At 48.3% G+C, this 21,761-nt stretch overlaps 1 protein-coding gene across 2 annotated transcripts in view; it reads right to left on the bottom strand.

Annotated features, from left to right (window-relative positions):
• LOC135222705 (trafficking protein particle complex subunit 11-like) overlaps positions 1 to 21,761 on the bottom strand; it is a 196,784-nt gene that overhangs the window by 14,298 nt on the left and 160,725 nt on the right. For both annotated transcript variants that reach the window (XM_064260891.1, XM_064260892.1), the window contains exons 11-13: positions 18,962 to 19,169; positions 18,070 to 18,272; positions 10,065 to 10,242 (exon numbers count right to left, since the gene is read on the bottom strand). In XM_064260891.1, the coding sequence (XP_064116961.1) occupies positions 10,065 to 10,242; positions 18,070 to 18,272; positions 18,962 to 19,169 (589 nt within the window). The remainder of the gene's footprint in view (positions 1 to 10,064; positions 10,243 to 18,069; positions 18,273 to 18,961; positions 19,170 to 21,761) is intronic.

Below are 21,761 nucleotides of genomic sequence, written 5' to 3'. Positions count from 1 at the left end.
TACGTAGGTCTGAACGCCTCAGGGGAGATTTCGTTACCATCCAACGAACAATTAAAATCCGTTCCCATCGACCCGCCCACCGATTGTACACGACCTTGCATGCTATAAATACTTGTAAAACGTATCTTAATTCACTGTACTGTAAACTCTCATAGATGACTGCCTGTGAGCTGTCGACACGTTAGAGGAATAAACCTAAGACAAATGAAAATCTTTACATGTCCTAAGGAAACTTAATACACCAGCTACATGCTGACGAGAAAAAGATAAGAAGAAGAATTGAGAAGATTCTATATAAATTAAATGCCGTTGAAAACAGCTATTGTATTCAATGCTACTGCCCCTCAGAGAAGGACCTCCTTCCTAAAAAATAATAATAATAATAATAAAAAACCCTCCACTGGAGCCTGTGCAAGAAACATCAGCTACTTGCAGTAATAAGTGGTGTAGAGCACCAACCTGAAGGAGTGATAGAAAACGATCAGGCAAAGATCCTCTGGGACTATGGTATCAGAATGGATAGGGTGATACGTGCAAACAGACCAGACGTGACGTTGATTGACAAAGTCAAGAAGAAAGTATCACTCATTGATGTCGCAATACCATGGGACACCAGAGTTGAAGAGAAAGAGAGGGAAAAAATGGATAAGTATCAAGATCTGAAAATAGAAATAAGAAGGATATGGGATATGCCAGTGGAAATCGTACCCATAATCATAGGAGCACTAGGCACGATCCAAGATCCCTGAAAAGGAATCTAGAAAAAACTAGAGGCTGAAGTAGCTCCAGGACTCATGCAGAAGAGTGTGATCCTAGAAACGGCACACATAGTAAGAAAAGTGATGGACTCCTAAGGAGGCAGGATGCAACCCGGAACCCCACACTATAAATACCACCCAGTCGAATTGGAGGACTGTGATAGAGCAAAAAAAAAAAAAAAAAAAAAAAAAAAAAACAAAAAAAAAAATAATAATAATAATATAATAATAATAATAATAATGTTGGGAAAAACTCTCTATCACGAGAGTATATATGTTCTAAGAAGTCCAACAATAATAAAAAAACATTGTGAGTTTGAGTGTATTTTAAATTATACATGAACTTGCAACATTTTTTATTATTGTGAACCTCTTAGAACAAAATAATAACATAATTATAATAACAACAACAATAATAATAATAATAATAATAATAATAATAATAATAATAATAATAATAATAAGAAAAAAGCAAAAAATATGACAATTTGTCGAAAATTGCATTTTTCCTAACTATACAACCTGAGGTCCTTTAACATAGAAGGTAACTAGCGGCAGCTGGGACGGTCGTAAGCTTCGAACAAGGGGAGAACGGTAGTTAACTGCTTGTCCGATCGTGCGCGCGCCTTCGCGCCGGCGGGGCCCGGTGAAGAATCCACTTTTGCTTTAGGCCCATGCAAAAAGTTGCAGAGTGAGGGGTGGTATGAGGTGGGACTATATGTAAAGGACCTCAGGTTTGTATAGTTAGGAAAAATGCAATTTTCGACAAATTGTCATTTGTTCCGATACGTAATACAAACCCTCGGTCCTTTAACAATAGGAAGACTCACTTCTTGGTGGTGGAATCTGAGTCTTTTTGGTGAACAGACTGGTGTTCGTCCAACCTTGGGAATGCCTCCCTGGTCGTAAGAGCAAGGGAGGGATCCAAACCTCTGTCCGATTGATCGGGGTGTGCACCGCAGGATCAATGGTCAGACCGCTGAGCCAAGTACTAAGAGAGAGGCAAGCGTATCTCTTCGTACCAGCATTGCAAGAACTTGTTCCTGTACAGGAGCCAACATAAAGTTATGGGTTTGTCTCAAGTAGGCATCCACTCCTTCCCCCTTGTTGGAGGGAGTGGAGGATATTTGCTTCTATCCCTAACTAAAGGGATAGATTGGGGCTCGGTCGAGTTAGCTTACCTGCATCGGATTCCTTTCCAGCATGGTGATGACCGTGACCCATCTGCCCACAGGTAGAGAGAGAGAAAGATGGAGAAGCGAAGCCAGTCGCACTCTCATTCAACCATTCATTCCTACAGTCACACCAGGAATCGATGCTGTTCTGCCTGCTCGGGTGCTGGGTAAGCTTACACAACGTGTTGAGCAGCCACCACAGGTCCCAAGGAAAAAGTATCCAAGGACTTGTGGGCAATATCCCGAAGGTAGAAGGACGTGAAGGTAGTCTGGTTGGCCCAGACACCTGCCTTCAGGACCTGCGCCACGGAGAAGTTCTTGCGGAACGCCAAAGAGGGTCCAATACCTCTGACTTCGTGGGCTCTCGGTCGGAGCGTACGGATGTCGTCACTACCATCAGCCTCGTACGCTCTCCTGATCACCTCACGCAGCCAGAAAGAAAGCGTGTTCTTGGATACTTCTTTTCTTGGTCACCCCCGGTGCTACGAAGAGGCGTCGACACTCAGCCTGTGTCGAGTTTTCTTCAGATAGCGCCGTAGCGCCCTCACAGGACAAAGCAGCATCCTCATCCGTACTCGTTGTCGGTGAAATCCATTAGGGAGGGGATCGTGAAAGACTCGAACCTGTCGTCAGGGATCGACGGATTCTGAGTCTTAGCTACGAAATTCGGGACGAAATCGAGCGTCACAGATCCCCAGCCCCTGAATGTTTAACATTGAAGGACAGACCATGAAGTTCCCCCTACTCTCTTCGGGGGGGGGGGCCGGGGGGATGCCAGGGCCAGCAAGAAGAGGGTCTTGAGGGTCAGATCCCTGTCTGACGACTCTCGGAGTGGCTCGAATGGTCTTCGAGTCAAACTCCTAAGGACGAGAGTCACATCCCACTCAGGGGGCCTGAGTTCCCTGGGTGGGCAAGACCTTTCGAAGCTCCTCATTAGTAAGGAGATCTCGAACGAGTTCGAGATGTCCAGTCCCCTCAGTTTTAGGACGAGCGCCAAGGCGGCTCTATATCCTTTAACTGTGGGTACTGAGAGGAGCTTCTCTCGGCGAAGAAACACGAGGAAATCCGCTACCTGCTGAAGAGTGGCTACGACACCAACCACAGAAGACGGCCCACTTCCCCTGGTACACAGCTGCAGAGGACTGTCTGACGTGTCCAGCCATCTCTGTTGCTGCGCTGCGAGAAAAGCCTCTCGTTCGCAAGAGATGGTGGATAACAGCCAGCCGTGAAGTTGTAGGGACTGGACTGCTCGGTGGTACCGTTCTACGTGTGGCTGGGCTAGAAGGTTGTGCCAGTGGGGCATCTCTCTCGGTTCTTCCGCAAGAAGAGCCAGCAGGTCCGGATACCAAACGCTTTGAGGTCGTTTGGGAGCCACCAGGATCATCCTGAGATTGGGAGTGACCAGCGCTCGGCTGATCACTTTCCGAATCAGACAAAAGGGAGGAAAGGCGTAGACGAAGAGGTTGTCCCAGGGGTGTTGGAGAGCGTCCTCTGCAGCTGCCCATGGGTCCCGGCACGGCTGAGCAAAAAAACTTGAAGTTTTTTGTTGTGCCGGGTGGCGAACAGGTCTATGACCGGACGCCCCCACAGGTTGAAGAGCCTTTCCGCCACTTCTGGGTGTAGGGACCACTCGGTCCCTATTACCTGATCCCGACGGCTGAGCTTGTCTGCTACTACATTCCTCTTGCCTGGAATGTAGCGTGCTGACAGCTCTATCGAGTGAGCCGTGGCCCACTCGTGCACCTGCACAGTCAACTGGTGTAGCTGGAGAGACACTAGGCCCCCCCCCTGCTTGTTGACGTATGCCACTACTGTGGTGTTGTCGCACATCAACACCACCGAGTGTCCCATCAAGCGGTCTTGGAACTCTTGGAGAGCGTAAAACGCCGCCTTGAGCTCCAGGACATTGATGTGAAGGTGCTTGTCGTGATGGTCCCACACACCTGCAGCCAGCAACTCCTCCAGGTGTGCGCCCCATCCCTCGGTCGATGCGTCTGAGAACAGCAGCATCTCCGGGGGGGGAGTGCGTAGAGGCACCCCTCTTAAGAGGTTCCTGTCGTCGAGCCACCAGGCTAGGTCCTGCCTCACCTTCTCCGTGATGGACACGGGGAAATGTGGTATCCTTTACCTGTGACCAACTCTCCTTTAGTCTCCACTGAAGAGACCGCAGGTGAAGACGTGTGAGGAACTAACTTCTCGAGTGACGACAGGTGGCCGATCACGACTTGCCATTGCTGAGCTGCCTGTTTCCTGCCGAGACAGGAACCGGCCGGCTGCCTCCCTGAATTTGCTGATCCTCAAGTCTGCGGGGCGGACTTGAGCTGCTACCGTATCGATCAGCATACCCAGGTACTTCATCTTCTGCTTGGGTTCGAGATCGGACTTCTCGTAGTTTATCACGATCCCCAGATCGCGACAAAACTTTAGAAGTCGATCCCTGTCCTGCAGCAACTGCGAGCGGGAGCTCGCCAGGACCAGCCAATCGTCGAGATACCTCAGAAGCCGTATCCCGTGCGAATGGGCCCAAGCAAGACACCAGCGTGAACACTCTCGTGAACACCTGTGGGGCGGTTGAGAGACCGAAGCAAAGTGCCCTGAATTGGTACACCGTCCCGTCGAAGATGAAGCGGGAGGTACTTTCTGGAGGACTGATGGATGGGTATTTGAAAATACGCATCCTTCAGGTCCACTGAAAGCATGAAGTCGTTCTTCCCTGATAGGAGCCCCTGATTGAAGCTTGGAAAAGTCCAGCACGGAGCGTGCCGTCTCCATCTTGAACCGAGTCTGGCGAACAAATCGGTTCAGGGGAGAGAGATCTATCACCGGGCGCCAGCCCCCACGCCCGATGCCTTTTTGTCCCACTAAGAAACGGCTGCTGTAAAAGCCCGGTGACCGATCCACTACGACTTCCACAGCTCGTTTTGGTCAGCATGGTCTTGATCTCCTGCCGAAGAGCGTCGTCCTTTGAGGATCCCAGAACATATGTCTGCAGATGGACCGGGTTGGAGGTGAGGGTGGGCCGAGATTCGAAGGGTAGTAGATATCCTCCCGAAGGACGTCTACTATCCAGGTCTCGGCACCGTAGCGCTGCCAAGTTGCCCAATGGCTCGCTAGGCACCCCCCCACTTCCGGCAGCTGGTGAGGGGGAACGCCGTCCCTAGCGTTTCCCACCTCGCTTCGACTTCTTCCCTAGCACCTCCTCGGGGAAAGGAGGGCTGGGAGGAGGGCTGGTTACGGCCTCCTTTACCAGAAGTTGAAGCAGGAAGAGTCTTTCCTCAGGGCTTCGATGGAGCAGCCGTCTTAGCAGCCGAGGAAGCGCTAGCTAAACTCTTAGGCTTAGCCGCAGTTATACGAGGTTGCCCAGAAACCTTCGTAACTGCCTGGTGAACCAGACGGTCACTGTCATCAGTGCGCCGTCTTTCCACCGCAGCGTCCACCATCTCTCCGGGAAAGAGAGCGGAGGAACTCTTCATTGGTCCGTTACGTAGTCCATTTACCGCCTCACGCCCGGCCCCCTTGGCTACTCGTGTAAGGACAGCGTCCCTACGACGGAGAACCAAGTTGGCCCACAGGTTTGCCGTCTGATGGGCGAGGTAGGAGATGGCCCTACCTCCAGACTGGCACAGTCTCCTGAAGTCGGGGTCGTCTTCGAGGGCAGCGCCCCCGGCGTCGGCCGCGACCTTGGATACTGTGAGGGACCACAGATCCAACCAAGAGACTGCCTGGAAAGCCGCCATAGCGGTAGCTTCCAGGCCCAGTGCCTCCTGCTGCGAGAACCACAAGTTCTCCGACAGGAGCTGCTGCAGGGACACACCTGAGTTAGCCTAGCTAGCTCCGGGTTAACCTGTTTGGGCGGTATTGGATCCACTGATGGCACGTAGAACTTCCGCTGTCGCTGCAGAGGAGGAGGAAGTAGCTTGGAAGACCGTCCTGACTTAAGTGAGTCCTCTCGTCCTGAGACGAAATTCTCCACCTGGTCAAGGACTGAGTCTGCAAGCTCAGATCGCGGCAGTCCCACCGTCAATTTGGGTTCCCTCTTAGGCCCCCAAAATGACTCGAGCCGGGACGTGGGCTCAGATGGTGGTAGCGGCGATCCTTCCCCCAGGTCGTTGTGCTGACGAATCAGCGCAATAACCTGGGCAAAGTTCCTCTGGATCTCAGGAGTCACAGCGTCCTGAGGAGTAGGACCGTCCAGTCCCTCCAACAGGAGCAGCTCTCGAGACCCTCCTCCTTCAGAAGGAGGAACAGCAACAGACCCCTGACGGTCGCCTCCAACCACTTGCGCGTACGACCTGGCTGGGTCCTAAAGACCATGCCTGGTTCGTGCGGCGTCGTGGCGGGATCGTGAGCGGCGCACCTCTCACGATCACTCCTAGGTACCTCGTCTCTTCCCGTGTAGCCCGAGGAAGTTGAAGGTATAGGAGAGACAGACCTGACGCTCCACTCCACTCCCGCCCCCCCGCTCCCAGCGTACGTGGGGGGCTGCAGCCGATCACCAACCCGCGGTGGGGATCGATCTGCAGGCCTGGTCGTGCCGCTCACCTGTGGCTGAGCGCTCGACTGAGCACGTCGACCCCGATCCCGTGCGTCAGACGAGCTGCTGCTGGCCACCGTCTCCGTCCGGTCCCTGTGGGAGCGGCGGTCAGGTGATCTGCAGAGCTCGCTTTCGCGGTGAGACCGGTGAGCGTCCTCACGGCACGTCAAACCGCTGGTACCAGCCGAAGCTGATGCCGTTGGTCGAGGGGACCTCTTCCCAGCCTCAACCCGTGGCCGGTCAGAGACCGTCACGTCAACACGAGTACGGCTGGTCGCTACGAGAGCGGGCCGCTGGCCTGGCGAGCGTCACTTGCGCGACTCTCGACAGTCTTCTGCTCCGTGCCTCTGTCATGACGGTGAGCAAGCTCAGGCGTCTTGACTTTAGCTGCACGGTCGCCCGAAGGAGACCGTACACTCGGACCTTCTCCGCGAACGATAAGTCGAATCCTGGTGCACCTGGCTTAGCCAGCAGTGCTACCAAGACCAGGCCGCGGAAATGTACCAGCAATAGCCAGCACATCCTTGGTCCCCGTCTTCTTCTTCTTCTCAGAAGAGGGAGGACGGGCCCTGTTCCCGAGGGAACAAGGTATGGACCAGCAGAAGCACCCCCCACCGTCACGCCAGAGCGCGACGGGCCTTCGAAGGTCCCGTAGGAGCCTTCTTAGGGGGGGAGGAGGCAGCCTTCTTCTTCTTCGGCTTGGAAGCCTTAGAAGTCGAAGGGGGAGAGGCGGCAACAGACGACGAAGAAGACGATGAAGACGACGACGACACCTTCCTCTTCTTCTTCCTCTTCTTCGTCAGCTCTCTCAGGACGGACGTTAGGTCTTCATTCCATGGATGGAAAAGTCGGGCCAATTGCCGAAGCAACACGCCCCGACTGATCCTGTCCGGAAAGACCTGAGACCGGTGCAGCACCTCCATGACGAGACGCGACGTGGGCAGGGGCAGGCACGGCAGGAGCGGCAGGAACATCAACAGCAGGACCAGCACCATCAGGACCAGCACCAGCAGGACCAGCAGCAGCAGGACCAGCACCAATAGGACCAGCACCAGCAGGACCAGCACCAGCAGCAACATCACCATGAGCGTCCCGCACCGCGCGCTTTGTAGGAGCGGCGCGAGGGGCTGGGCCAGCAACACTCGCTGCAGGTACGGCAGGTACGGCAGCATAGTCCGGCGTCACAGACCTCTCCATCTCAGCCAAACTCATCATTGGGACGGGCGGTAGATCCAGGGGCGAACTTTTCGGACAGCGAAAGTCGGGAGTCGGCAGCACATAGAACCCAGGTGGCGGCGGCACGCCCCTCTTAGGTACGGCAGCGATCGGCATTTGAATTGATGCCGTTGGAGTCACCGACGCAATGTGTTGCGTGTACACCACATGAGGAGGGGCGGCGTACGCTGGTGTGGACACCGTATTGGTCGTTGTTGTGACTACACCATGAGTACACAACTGCCGACCCCGCTAAGCCGTTGAACTCAAGCCTGGATACTGGGGGCGCCCTGCAGTCCCAACGACGCCCACACCTGTCCAAGGTCGTCACTCACAGAAGGCACACCTGAGGGAGGAACAGTCGGGTCAGTTAGAGGGGCACCCTCACGCTTGGGGGAGGACGAACCCCACCCAGAGCGGACGGAAGACCCCGAATACAATTGAACATCCGGGTATCGGGCACCCTCCTCCACACTCGACGGATCGAGTGAGGAGAAGGACTCCGAAACCCCCCCCGCAGGGGAAGGCGCAAATCGTGGGGGCTGAGCTGGAGGCAGGAAGGATGACGAGGTATCCGTAACCAAAGGAGTCGCTGGAGAGCTTTCCGACGACTCCTTGGTCGACCTACGCCTCTTCCTACCCTCGTACAGCACAACTGCGCCTCGGACCAATTTACACACACATTACATGGTTCGGCTCGGGAGCATTCTCGCCCCCGACACCGATAACATAACTCATGAGGATCAATGTCTGGGTAAGAGCGGAATCCGCCGCATTTACGCCCCTCCAGCCCGGGACACACTCTACGGGCAGCTGGTGGGCGCGGCGAAAGCTCTTCTTGATCCATGATAATTAATTCACTTCACCAATGAAAAATGAAAAAAGAGTACTTACAATTTCATTCAAGACCACAAACAAACCAGTCAGAAGAAATTGTAAACATCCAAAGCACACGACGAAATAGCGGGCAGAGCGATGACGAACACGTCCTGTCACACCACGGCCGAAAGCAAAGTGATTCTTCACCGCCCGCGCGCGGCGCGCGCACGATCGGACAAGCAGTTAACTACCGTTCTCCCCTGTTCGAAGCTTACGACCGTCCCCAGCTGCCGCTAGTTACCTTCTATTGTTAAAGGACCGTGGGTTTGTATTACGTATCGGAACAATCTATAATTACATTAATTTGCGTACAAGGTTCCACAAATCAGATGCTCATATATGAGAATAAAAATGCAGACTGAAATATAAAAAATAATAAGTTGCATTTTATTATTCATCACAATCAATCAACTAAAATAACAAAGCTGATATCCCACCATGGAATTTTGCCAGCACAGAACCAGAACTGTACATATTTTGTTTTACTGAAAGAGTACAGACAAGTTAGAATGGGATAACTCCATTTAAAAACTAATCTTCACAACATTAACTACTTGGTGGTAAAGATATCAAGCTACCTCTCTGCCAGGGTTCCCCCCCAAAAGTGGCAACAGGGCATCCCAGCGAAACTTTCAGGTCATTCAAGTTTCCCTAATATTTTATTACTATACTATTCCAAATTTTATATCTACTAATCAGTAATTTCTTGTACTAAGAATATATCTAGAAAGATTATTTCCAATTTTGGAAACTTGGAAGATAAAATTTAAACATCAAAGACCTTCAAGCTCATGGGCTCTGTTCAAATGAGCTGGATAATTTTAATAATAAAAAACTTTGAACACTGTTAACACAGAAACCAAAAAAAAAAAAAAAAAAAAAAAAAAAAAAACTATAAACTAAATAATACAAACTTCTAAGATACATTCTGGAAAGGGCAAAACTCACTCTAGCCAACTCCCATACTAAATGTAAATATTGAAAAACCAAGGAATAATTATACACTGAAATCAAAGGAATTTCATGAATCACAAATTAACTCAAAATAAGGAGTACTTCTAAAAGTTTCTTAGAGATTACAATCATGGCACCAACCAAATGGCAAAAAAGTGTTTAGTTACAGATTCAATAAACACAACATATCAAAGTGAAGCAAATTAAATAAGCACATGTGCAAATGAAAACATGGATTGTACATCATAATAACTTGAAAGAGACTTGATAATCTGGGAAAAAACAGCAGCAAAACAAACTTCAGAAAGAAGCAAAGAGGAATAACTCTTTGCTTTCTGACCAGTGGAGTATAAGCTGGCATGCGCAAAGGACTTTTCTCCATCAAAGATCTGTCAAGTTGGTGTGACCAGGAACCATTTGCACAGTCAGGTTAATCTTGACTAATGGTTCTGACTGATTATGACTAATGGATTCATGAAGACAAACTATACTACTAAATTCAAAAGTTAAAAAAAAAAACTTAGTGAAAAACTCAAATCATAATTTTACCTTGATTTTCTTTCCAACATCTTCCACCAAAGGCTTGAACAAAAGTTCAATTTCAGTTACTTGCTTTGGTGCTAGTGTAAGTTTTTCAGCTTGAGTTTCTATGAGCCAGTCATTGTATGATGGGATGTTAGTTACTAACCCAATGGAACTCAACATAATCGAAGACTGATACGAGTTCCTGAAAATATACACCTCAATTTACTCTGTCTTTGCAGCTGTATTACCAGCATACTGTAAATCAAGAAAGAACTAACATAACATGTCTAATAATATGTTCATATTTCATATGTGTCACGTAATCATTTCAGAAAAATGAAAAGGGATTATACAGTACTATATGTCAAAATACCAAGCAAGATGAATCTTCATCAATGTAACCTTTAGTTTCTAAAATTTATTTGCTAAAATGATATTGTTAGTATACAATAAAGTTTTGTACATACTTACCTGGCAGATATATACGATTGATGGCCCGCCCAGCCTCCCCTCAGGAGACAGGAGGAAGAAAATAATATGACAAGAAAGGGGGACTGGTTCTTACATCCGCCACCCAGCGGCGGGTAAGGTAGATCACCTGACCTACCTGTAGCATGTGCCGCGAGTTTTGAATTTTCTGTCGTGACGTCAGAGACCTAAGCTAAGTATATATCTGCCAGGTAAGTATGTACAAAACTTTATTGTATACTAACAATATCATTTTTGTACATGAACTTTCCTGCCAGATATATACTTAGCTGATTGACACCCTTGGTGGAGGGAAAGAGACACAAACTTACCTAGAAAGTGGGGACAACACATGTTAAAGGAATAAAGAATATAAACCTCTGGTTCTTACCTGATTTAGGCAGAAGACTTCATAGTTACTGTCTATTAGTCTGCGTTGCCTAAAGAGTCTCAGCGAGGGCATGACCTATGGCTGAAGAACTCTTTGGGTCTACCAATGGGAACTGAGTCCACTTACTTGGCAGAATCCAAGCAGGATCTGGTCAATGGGGATCAACCCGCTTACATGCCAGAGCCTATCACTACCAATTGCAAGGAGCCTCAAGCACAACCGATCACCTAACCAAATACTAACATTAGTATACGAAAGAAGGAGCTGCCTCCTGCAACCTCCTTCGTACAACCAAAAACTCAAATTTAAAACTAACAGGGAAAAAGATTAAAAAGGATGTGTTTCAGCTCCCTGCCCCAGCACTGAATCCGCCGATACGTAAGGGCCTAGCCCAAAACACTTTTCATACGTAATTGATACGTCTTTTAGGTAGTGATTGGAGAAGACTGATTCACACCTCCAAAAAAAAAGTGGCCTTCATGAGGTTTTGCAATGACAAATTCTTCTTGAAAGCCAAAGATGTCGCGATGGCCCGTACTTCGTGCGCCTTGACTTTCAGAAGACTAAACTGTTGCTGATTGCAAGAAGTGTGGGCTTCTCTGATCACATTCCTGATAAAGAATGAGAGGGCATTTTTAGATAAGGGCCTACTGGGGTCCCTTACAGAGCACCAGAGATTGCTCTCATTAGCAGCAAGTCTTCTCTTCCTCTCAAGATAAAAATTTCAGGCTTCTCACCGGGCAAAGAGATCTCTCCTCTTCTGTCCAACTAAGGAGGATAAGCTCTTAATTTCGAAGCTCCTGGGCCACGGTGAAGAAGGGTTTTCATTTTTGGCTAGGAAAGCCGGAAGAAAAGAGCAAACCGCGGAGCCTCCTTGGAAACCTACCTCACCTTCTAGAGCCTGCAGCTCGCTGACCCTCTTCGCTGACGCTAACGCACAGAGAAAAAGTGTCTTCATCGAAAGATCTCTGAACGAAGCTGTATGGGGAGGTTCGAACCTTGAGGACCTCAGGAAGAGCAGCACGACATCTAGATTCCAGCTAGGAACTAAGGAGGAGGTTCTTTTAACCGTCTCAAAAGATCTGATTAATCATGGAGGTCCTTGTCTTCGGCTATGTTTAATCCTCTATGACGAAAAACTGAGGAAAGCATGCTCCTGATCCCTCCCTTGATGGTGGAGACCACTAACCCGCATTTTTCCCTCAGGAAGATAAGGAAATCTGCTATCTGAGTCACAGAGGTACTGGAGGAGGAAACTTTATGAGTCCTGCACCAACGTCGAAAAACATCCCACTTCGACTGGTAGACTCTAGATGTGGAAGGTCAACGTGCATTTGCGATAGCCCTTGCAGACTTTGCTGAAAAGCCCTTAGCTCTGACGAGACTCTTGATAGTCTGAATCCAGTCAGACAGGAGCGGGGAGGTTTTTGTGAACCTGTCGAAGTGGGGCTGTTTGAGCAGATCGACTCCTTAGTGGTAGGGATCTTGGAACACCACCAGCCATTCCAGTACCTCTGTGAACCAGTCGTGGGCGGGCCAGAACGGAGCTATCAAAGTCATCCTTGCCCCCTCTGAAGCTGCGAACTTCCTTAACGTTTCCCCTAAAATCTTGAAAGGCGGGAATGCGTAAAGATCCAGATTCTTCCAATCCATCAGGAATGCATCTATTGCCACTGCTCTTGGGTCCGCAATAGGGGAGCAGTATAGATCTATCCTCGCATTCCTGGAGTCGCAAAATAGATCGAGATGGGGCCTGCCCCACTTCCTCCACAGCTCCTGGCATACGTCCGCGTGCAGAGTCCACTCTGAGGGAAGGACTTGATTCCTTCTGCTTAGCAGATCCGCTCTGACATTTCTTTCTCCCTGTACGAACCTGGTGAGAAGACTTATCTTCCTTTCCTCTGACCACAGGAGGAGCGATCTCGCTGTCTCGTACAGGGAGAAAGAGTGAGTCCCCCCCTGTTTCCGAATGTAAGCCAGGGCTGTGGTGTTGTCCGAGTTGATCTGAACTGATTTTCCTTTTACGAGGGGTTCGAAGTTCTTGAGAGCTAACCAAATCGCTGTTAGCTCTTTCTTGTTGATGTGCCAGGACACCTGATCCCCCATCCAGGTGCCTGACACTTCTCTCGACCGAGAGTAGCTCCCCAACCTATGTCCGAAGCGTCTGCTATAACACTAGGTTGGGGTTCCGAAACCTGCAAGGAAATGGCCTTCCTGGAAACAGTAGAGGGTTGACTATGACCCACAAACGTAGATCCTCCTTTATCTCTTGCGAGATCTTGAACGCAAAGTCCAGACCTTGAGATCTTCGATCCCAGTTCCTCGTCAGGAAGAACTGTAGGGGTCTGAGGTGCAACCTTCCTAGAGAAACGAATTGCTCCAGCGAGGAGAGTGTCCCCAACAGACTCATCCACTCCCTCGCTGTGCATACATCTTTCTCTAGAAAGATTGCTACCTTCTCCAAGAACCTCGGGTGTTATTCCTCTTCTGGGGGGACAGGAGGGGACGGATACGCCCGAAAAACCTGAGAAGCCATCAGAATCCCCAGATAGATACGCTCTTGACTGGGGATTAGCTGTGACTTCTTGAAATTCACTAGCAAACCCAGAGAAGCTGCTAGACTCAACGTCAATCGTACGTCCTCCAGACATTTCTCCTTGGATTTGGCCCTGATAAGCCAATCGTCCAAGTAGAGGGAAATCCTCACTCCCTCGAGATGAAGCCACTGGGCAACGTTCTTCATCAGCCCCGTAAATACTTGGGGGGCCGTGGAAAGGCGAAGCATAGGGCCCTGAACTGAAAAACGTTCCCTCCTCCCCACATGAATCTGAGAAATTTGCGAGAAGAAGGATGGATCGGCACATGGAAGTAAGCGTCCTGAAGGTCCAGTGACACCATCCAGTCCCCGGGACGAAGAGCTGCTAGGACTGATGAAGTCGTCTCCATAGCGAACTTCCTCTTCTTCACAAAGACATTCAGGGCGCTCACGTCCAGAACCGGCCTCCATCCTCCTGAGTTCTTGGGAACTAGGAACAGACGGTTGTAGAACCCCGCGGAAAGAGGGTCCTGAACCATCTCTATTGCCTCTTTCTCTAACATTAGCTCTACTGCTAGAGCGAGGGCTTGATTCATTAGTGGGTCTTTGTATTTGGCCACCAGTTCCCTTGGAGTGGTGGTCAAAGGTGGTCTCGAGATAAAGGGAATGAGGTATCCCCTCTTGATGATAGCGAGGGACCAGTGTTCCACCCCCTTTCGTGCCCAGACATCTGCAAAGTTCAGAAGTCTGGCACCCACAGTTGTCTGGAGGACACACGAACTACTTCTTGGCCCTAATAGACCGAGAGAAGGTCCTTCCTCTTCTAGGTGGTCTCGAACCTCTGGAGGAAGAAGAGCGAGACGAAGGGCCTCCTCGAAAGGGTTCCTGCCTACTCTGAGTCTCCTTCTTCGTCTTCTGTTGGAACGAAGGTTTCGGAACTCTAGCAGAGCGAGCCAGCATATCCTGCGTCGCTTTTGCTGACAACGAGCTGGAGATATCATTAATAATCTTCTTCGGGAAGAGTTGCGGAGAAAGTTGTGAATACAGCAAGGAAGCTCTCTGTGCGTGAGAAACCGCCTTGGTAAGAAAAGAGCAGAAAACGGCTCTCTTCTTGACTACTCCTGCACCAAAAAGTGAAGCAATCTCCCCGGAACCGTCTCTCACTGCCTTGTCCATACAAGACAGAACTGCGTGCAAGGTCTTCAGGTGAAAGTGTGTCTGTCTTGCTGATTGAGTCCTCTTAGCCAAGACTCCAAGGGTCCAGTCAAGAAAGTTAAAAACTTCTAAGACTCGGAACATTCCCTTCAGAAGGTGATCCAACTCGCTCATACCCCACGTCGTCTTCGCAGAATTCAGCGCCGAGCGACGTGCGGAATCAACCAACGAAGAGAAGTCCGAGTCGCTTGAAGAGGGAAGAGTCAGACCCAAGGGCTCTCCCTGACTGTACCAGAACCCCATCTTACCCCGTCAGTTTGGACGGGGGAAAAAGAAAAAACGGTCTTGCCTTTCTCTTCTTTTGATAACAAACCAGTCGTCGCAGTTCTTAAGAGCCTTCTTCATCGACACTGTCGGCTTCATCTTAACGACAGAAGACTTCTTAGCCGTATTGGTCGTTGAAAATAAGGACGGAGGAGACGGAGGAGCAACGGCGAAAGAGACTCCCCAAAACTTGCAAGAGGATCTGTTAGTCTCTTATATGAAGAAACCGAAGCATCCTTGGGCAAATCTTCCTCAGAATCCCCAATAAATTCTTCCGAAGAATGACGTTTAGAGGTTCTGCTGCCCGGAGGAGAGCTAATCCTTGGAGAGCGCCTGTTCGGAGAGCGCCTACTAGGCGAGCGCCTAATAGGAGAAAATCCACTGGGAGAGCGCTTACATGGGGAGCGCCTACAAAGAGGGCGCCTACTAGGAGAACTCCTACCAGGAGAGCGCCTACTTGGAGAGCGCCTACCAGGAGAGCGCCTACTTGGAGAGCGCTTCCTAGGAGAGCGCCTACTTGGGGAGCGCCTACTTGGGGAGCGCCTACTAGTGGAAGCTCGCCTGTCGGAAACAGAGTCTATATCCACAGAAGAGCGTCTTGAAAAGGGAGAGCGCCTATCAGGCTCTCTGCGCCTGCTAGGCTCTTGGCGCCTGCCATCCTCAATACGCCTGCCAGGCTCTTGGTGCCTATCAGGCTCAAAACCCCTACCAGGCTCTTGACGCCTGCCACGGGGAGAGAAAACATCCACAGAGGATTCCCTGTCAGAAGCGCGGCGCTTACTAGGTTCTGAGCGCCTATCCAATCGGGAGTGATCCAACGGAGAAGACTGCTTCCCTTGCCGCCTACAAGGCTCTTGGCGCCTACTAGGCTCTTGGCGCCTATTAGGCTCTTGGCGCCTAATATGCTCCGAGCGTCCGTCAAAAGGAGAGTAGCCACCAGCCGAAGAACTCTTCCTTCGCTCCTGACGAAAACGAGGCTCTTGACGTCTGTCAAGCTCTTGACGCCTAACTGAAGAGGAGCGGAAATCCTGAGGAGAGAGCCTGTCCGGCTCCTTACGCCTGACATGCTCACAACTCTTGCTGGGGAGAGAGGAGAGCCTACTCGGAGAATGATCCCGAGCTTCAGCCTGCACTTCTGACTTCCTGCTACCAGGCTCAAAAGCTTCTCTAGCCAGAGGAGATCTAGCAGAAGGAACGTTTTTAGACTTCTTCACCGGAAGTGAGGCGTCCTTCCGACGATGAGAAGTCCCGGCAATAGACTCCGCTAAAGCCGCAATCTGCGCCTGCAGACCCGCCAGGATACGCGCAGGAGATCTCTTAAACTCCTCTACAGGAGACGAAGTCCGAGACTGAACAGGAGAAGCGTAAACAGACGAAATCTTGGCTCTCTTGCGTTCCACTTCTGTTCTTCCGCGAAGGATTCGGGGCTGGAAGGAAGGGCGCAAGGAGCTTTCCAGGGCCTCTTGAGAGGGCGAGACGACTCCGAGGCGCTCCATCTACGCTCAGGAGAAGGCGACGAAGATGACGAGAAGCACTGGCGCAATAAATCCTTCTTGGTTCGATCCAAGGCAGCCTGGGAACGAGCAACAGGATCTGCCGAGGGGACGCCTGACCGGTGGGGGTTCTCCCTAACCTTCCTGCGGCTTTCGACTTTCCTCCTCCACTGGGTCTGGGAGTCTGGAAGAGGTCTAGGCCTGGAAGCGTTAGTGAGCCGGTCAGACGCACCCTCCACTGCACTAAGGGCACTGCACTGATCACTTGCACTATCATCACTCTTACCTTGTCGAGAGCGAGCGAGGCTCTCCTTACTCCTGATCGAGGCTCTCCCGGAAGCAACTTCCGAAAACGCATCTTCAGGTTCAAAGCTGGGCGCAGGGGCTGAAACTGGAGAAGGAACGACTTCTACTACAGGATTCTCAGCGTCAACTTCACTCACCCTCGATCTACTAGAGCTCCTTGAAGAAGCCTTGCGCGCCCTATCCTTCTCTAACTTTCTCACATAAGAAGAAAGAGCCTTCCAACCATCCTCATCCAAATTCTCACACTCTTTGCAAGGGTTAATAAAAGAGCATTCATTCCCTCTACAAGACGTACATACAGAGTGAGGATCTAATGCAGCTTTAGGAAGCCTAACTTTACATTCCTTCACTGAACAAACTCTAAATAAACTAGGTTTCCAAACTTCAGAATCATCCATGATTATATATTTTAAGAGAAATCCAAAAGAAAAATCCAAAGAACAATCCAAAAAGCGTATGCCAAGCCAACAAACAAAGGGTACTTCACCAAAATCCAAATCGTCGGCAACGAGAAAGAATTTAACTATCGTAATGACTGAACAACAGGTGTTGTCCAGCCGGCGACAGAAAATAATATGACAAGAAAGGGGGACTGGTTCTTACATCCGCCACCCAGCGGCGGGTAAGGTAGATCACCTGACCTACCTGTAGCGTGTGCCACGAGTTTTGAATTTTCTGTCGTGACGTCAGAGACCTAAGCTAAGTATATATCTGGCAGGAAAGTTCATGTACAAAAACATAATTCATATATACTTAAGCTTAATAAATGAATTACTAATAGCTAACAATAAAGAAAAAAATAATTTTTACAAAACTCATGAATTATGTGATTTTCCTAAGCTTGGTTTCATCTTACAACTTCACACAGATGAGCTTTGAATAACTGCCAAATTTAAAATCAACTGTTCTTGAGATATTTATAAAACATTTATGTATAAATTGCATAAGATATGAAATGTATTTCATAAACTTTAAGTCTCATCCTGAAAAAGTGAATCAATAAATACTCTGGAAAGGTTCACTATAAATTTAAATCTGCTGAAGCAATAAATGTGCATTAAAAATCTCGTCTAAAACAAACCTAACAAATAAAAAAAAAAAGGAGAAGGTAATGAAGATGAGGCTGAAGAGACATGCTAAAGAACCTATAGTAGTACATGGTGTGCTATGAGAGAGAGAGAGAGAGAGAGAGAGAGAGAGAGAGAGAGAGAGAGAGAGAGAGAGAGAGAGAGAGAGAGAGAGAGAGAGAGAGAGAGAGAGAGAGAGAGAGAGAGTTGGGAAAATTAAGAATAAATTTCTGATTTATTAAAACTATAGACATTTAAAATCCAATAATTAGAAGTAAATTATATTTACCTAATCTTAAGAGTAACATGAACCTCTTCATCCACATGATACTGAGGCTTCTGGAACGATGCCCTAACCTCTAAGCAAGGTACTAGAGTGGTCATGTCAACAGTTATAGAAGACATCTGGCTTTCTAACAAGGTGGCCCAAGCTTCTGTAATTGGACCGACAGTCTCTTGACTGATGCCAGATTCTGGGTCTGGTGGCTGACCCTGTAATGAAATTTTCATAATAGTATATATGACTGTAATGTAACACAAATACATTTATACAGGAATAATAATTATATGTGAAGTAAATTATCTTTGATGATTGAAATTTACATGAGAAAGCGGGGATGATAGGGAGGAAAACAGCGTCTTGTGATGCTGGGCAGGCTCAGAAGAGGGACACCATTTCTGTTATCTTGGGGACACACTAGACTGGAGCAGATATTACAAGGCAATTTAACCAAACCAACATATCAAAATACTTGTCTAAGGGGCTGGCCTGAAGCCTATGTTTACAATAAAATCTAAATTCCATAAATTCTATCCAATACAAACATTATTTCAAATCTGATACTTTGGTGAACTGAATATGACAAATTTTCTTTGATGCTTTTTCTTATAAAACTTGCTGTTTGCTGTATGTTGAAGTTTGGGCATTCACATACAATTATGTAATGGCACTGTTGCCCTAAGTTATTTAGTGTTCTGTGGAATTCTGCCCTTGATTCCACCTTTCTTGTACCCTATGGTCTTTCATCTCTCCATAGGTAGGCTTGCCACTTCCTTTTGAGTTAGGCATCACCTTTATTCCTGCTTCCATCAGGTCTAGACTACATCAGATTATTAATTTCATAAGACTGAAGTGATTCTAATTGTATTTACAAACATGAAATCTCCAAAAAAGTACTTACACTTAATAAATTCATCAAGTTGTCATGAACTCTCTTCCTTTCTTCATCAGAAGCTTGAAGACGAGGTCCCATAAATTCCAAGGCTAGACCAATATACTCAGTAATGGCATTGGTAGAGTATGCACACTGTAGCGCTAAAGCAGATATAGAAGATAGAAGACTCCACCATTTTTCATTTCGGTAATCCCACATAACGTGATTGAGCAAACTGTAATTGAAAAGATCCATAATCTACTAATGCACTATGAATAAAAAAGCAATTTAACATAAGTTGTCTACTGTGCAAAAGCAAATCATCATTATCACTCTCAAGAATAGAAGTAAAACAATAAATGCATGACACCTCCAGTATGGTATGTAGTCTGAGTAGCAAACATCAAGATTGATTAAGTACTTGAGTATCAACAACTACATTTCACCCATACTCAAGAGATTCCAAGCATTTGTCAAGATAGAATACATCTACTTATGAAATAAAACAATAGTTATCAATTAAATATACCAAATTTGTAACTAATTGTATTTTTCATAACAAAACAAACCTGAGGTCTTAACATTAGGATTTACTAGCGCCAAGCTGGAAACCGGTAGAATTAAAATTACACTTGTGAGATCCAGGGGACTAATGGCATCTATACCAGGTCACGGGGCATGTATACCCAGAATGCCCACGGCTACCTGTGACCCATCAGTTATATTTCTACCCAGTTAGACTGCTAGAGGGGTGGTTCGAGGTGGGCCTTTAACTGTTAAGACCTCAGGTTTGTTAGTTATGAAAAATACAAATTAGTTACAAATTTGGTATTTGTTCATACACGAAACAAACCTTCGGTCTTAACATTAGGATAGACTTACTATTGGAGGGAGGTAAGTCTCTACAACTGACTGGGAGTTTGCCACCTTATCCATTTCCGAATATATAGGGAAATTCTAAGAGAATGGACAATGAACCTAGACAAAGATATAAGCGGATCTATTGGTTTCTCCCACGGGTGTAGATACCATTCTACTGTTTACTCTTGTCCCTTGCGACTGGATCCACCTTCACCCCTCTTTTCCTTATTATCCAGAGGGGTGTGTTGCTACTGAAAAGTATATCATCAGCTAAGATAGCTTCACCGTATGGCTGACCATCTCCACCTGCATCTAGTCCGTTCCAGCACATGACGGTACTCTCCTTCATATTGCCCGTAGTTAAAGGAGTAGGAAGAAAGTAGTACAGAAAAAAGGACCAGTCATCCCATTCATTCTACTTTCATACCTTCATCTCAGACTAGACGCAAAACTGACCGCCAAGGGGCACTGGATGAACTATATCACTTGTTGGGCCGCCACCACTGGACCAAGGAAAAGGTGTCCAAGGATCTATGGGCAACATCTTTCAAATAAAATGAGGTGAAAGTTGTTTGGCGCTTCCACACGCCAGCTTTCAGAATTTTATCCACAGACATGTTCTTCTTAAATGCCAGGGAAGCACTCACACCCCTGATGTCATGAGCTCTAGCTCCCACCTGGCTATCTGACCCTCTGTCTTCTGCAGTATAAGCATTTTCTGATCGTCTCCCTTAGCCAAAAATGATATTGTATTCTTGGACACTTCCTTCTTGTTCCGTCCTGTACTTACGACAACCTCTGGCACCCCGGCCTGAGGTGCTTGTTCTCCTTAAGTACTCCCTTAGTGCCCTGACGGGGCACAGGAGCAATTTCAGCTTTGTCGTTGTCTACAAAGTTCTGCCAAGGAAGGTATGGTAAAGGAGTCGAATCTGCCGTCTACTATTGTTGGTATTTTGGGTTCTTTGCCACGAATTTCTGGGAAAAACAAACTCACACACCATTGATCTCCAACCTCTCGAGTGCTTTATGAGATATGAGAGGCCATGTAGCTCCCCCACCCTTTTGGTTGAAGCCAGGGCCAATAAGAAGACTGTCTTCAGGGTCAGGCTCCATATCCGTGGACTGCCTTAGTGGTTCGTAGGGGGGTTTTGTCAGACTACTCAGTACCTTGGTCATATCCCAATCTGGGCTTTTAGCTCCTTTGGTGGGCATGACTGTTCAAAGCTCCTCATCAGCATGGCCAACTCCCTATGAAGACGATATGTCCACTCCTTTCATTCGTAAGACTGAGGCTAGAGCAGCCCTGTACCCCTTCACTGCAGATACAGACATATGTTTTCTGTTCTGAGATATATCAGAAAGTCTGCTAACTGCTGAATAGTGGTACCGAGTGGAGACACGTTCCCTCTACGACACCAATCACAGTATGCTGACCACTTCCCTTGGTATACTGTCGCAGATGATTTTCTGATATTACATGCCATCTGAGTCCTGCTTTCTGCGAAAACCCTCGCTCTCGGAGGAGATACTTGACAGTCTCCACCCACGTGAAGCGATAGGGACTTCACCGACTGGTGGTACCTCTCCACGTGAGGCTGACACAGAGGTTGCTCCATGGAGGTAAACTCTCTTGGCATATCTACTAGGAGTTCCAGTAGGTCTGGAAACCACTCTGCTTTCGGCCATAACGGGGCTACCAGGGTCATCTTGAGGTTCTGAGACCGCATTACCCTGTTCAGAACCTGACGGATTAGACAAAATATGGAGGAATGCGTACACGTCCAGATTGTCCCAGGGGTGTTGTAGCGCATCTTCTGCTACTGCCTCTGCGTCCAGGGACTACTGAACAATACACTTCCAACTTTTTGTTGTACCTGGTTGCGAATAGGTCTATGATCGGTCCTTCCCACAACATGAGCATCCTGTCCACTACCTGTTGGTGTAGGGACCACTCCGTTCCCAGAAT

The sequence above is a fragment of the Macrobrachium nipponense genome, chromosome 8 (assembly GCF_015104395.2).
Source record: "Macrobrachium nipponense isolate FS-2020 chromosome 8, ASM1510439v2, whole genome shotgun sequence".
NCBI classification, from domain to species: Eukaryota; Metazoa; Arthropoda; class Malacostraca; order Decapoda; family Palaemonidae; genus Macrobrachium; species Macrobrachium nipponense.
This window is presented reverse-complemented; position numbering and strand designations above follow the sequence as displayed.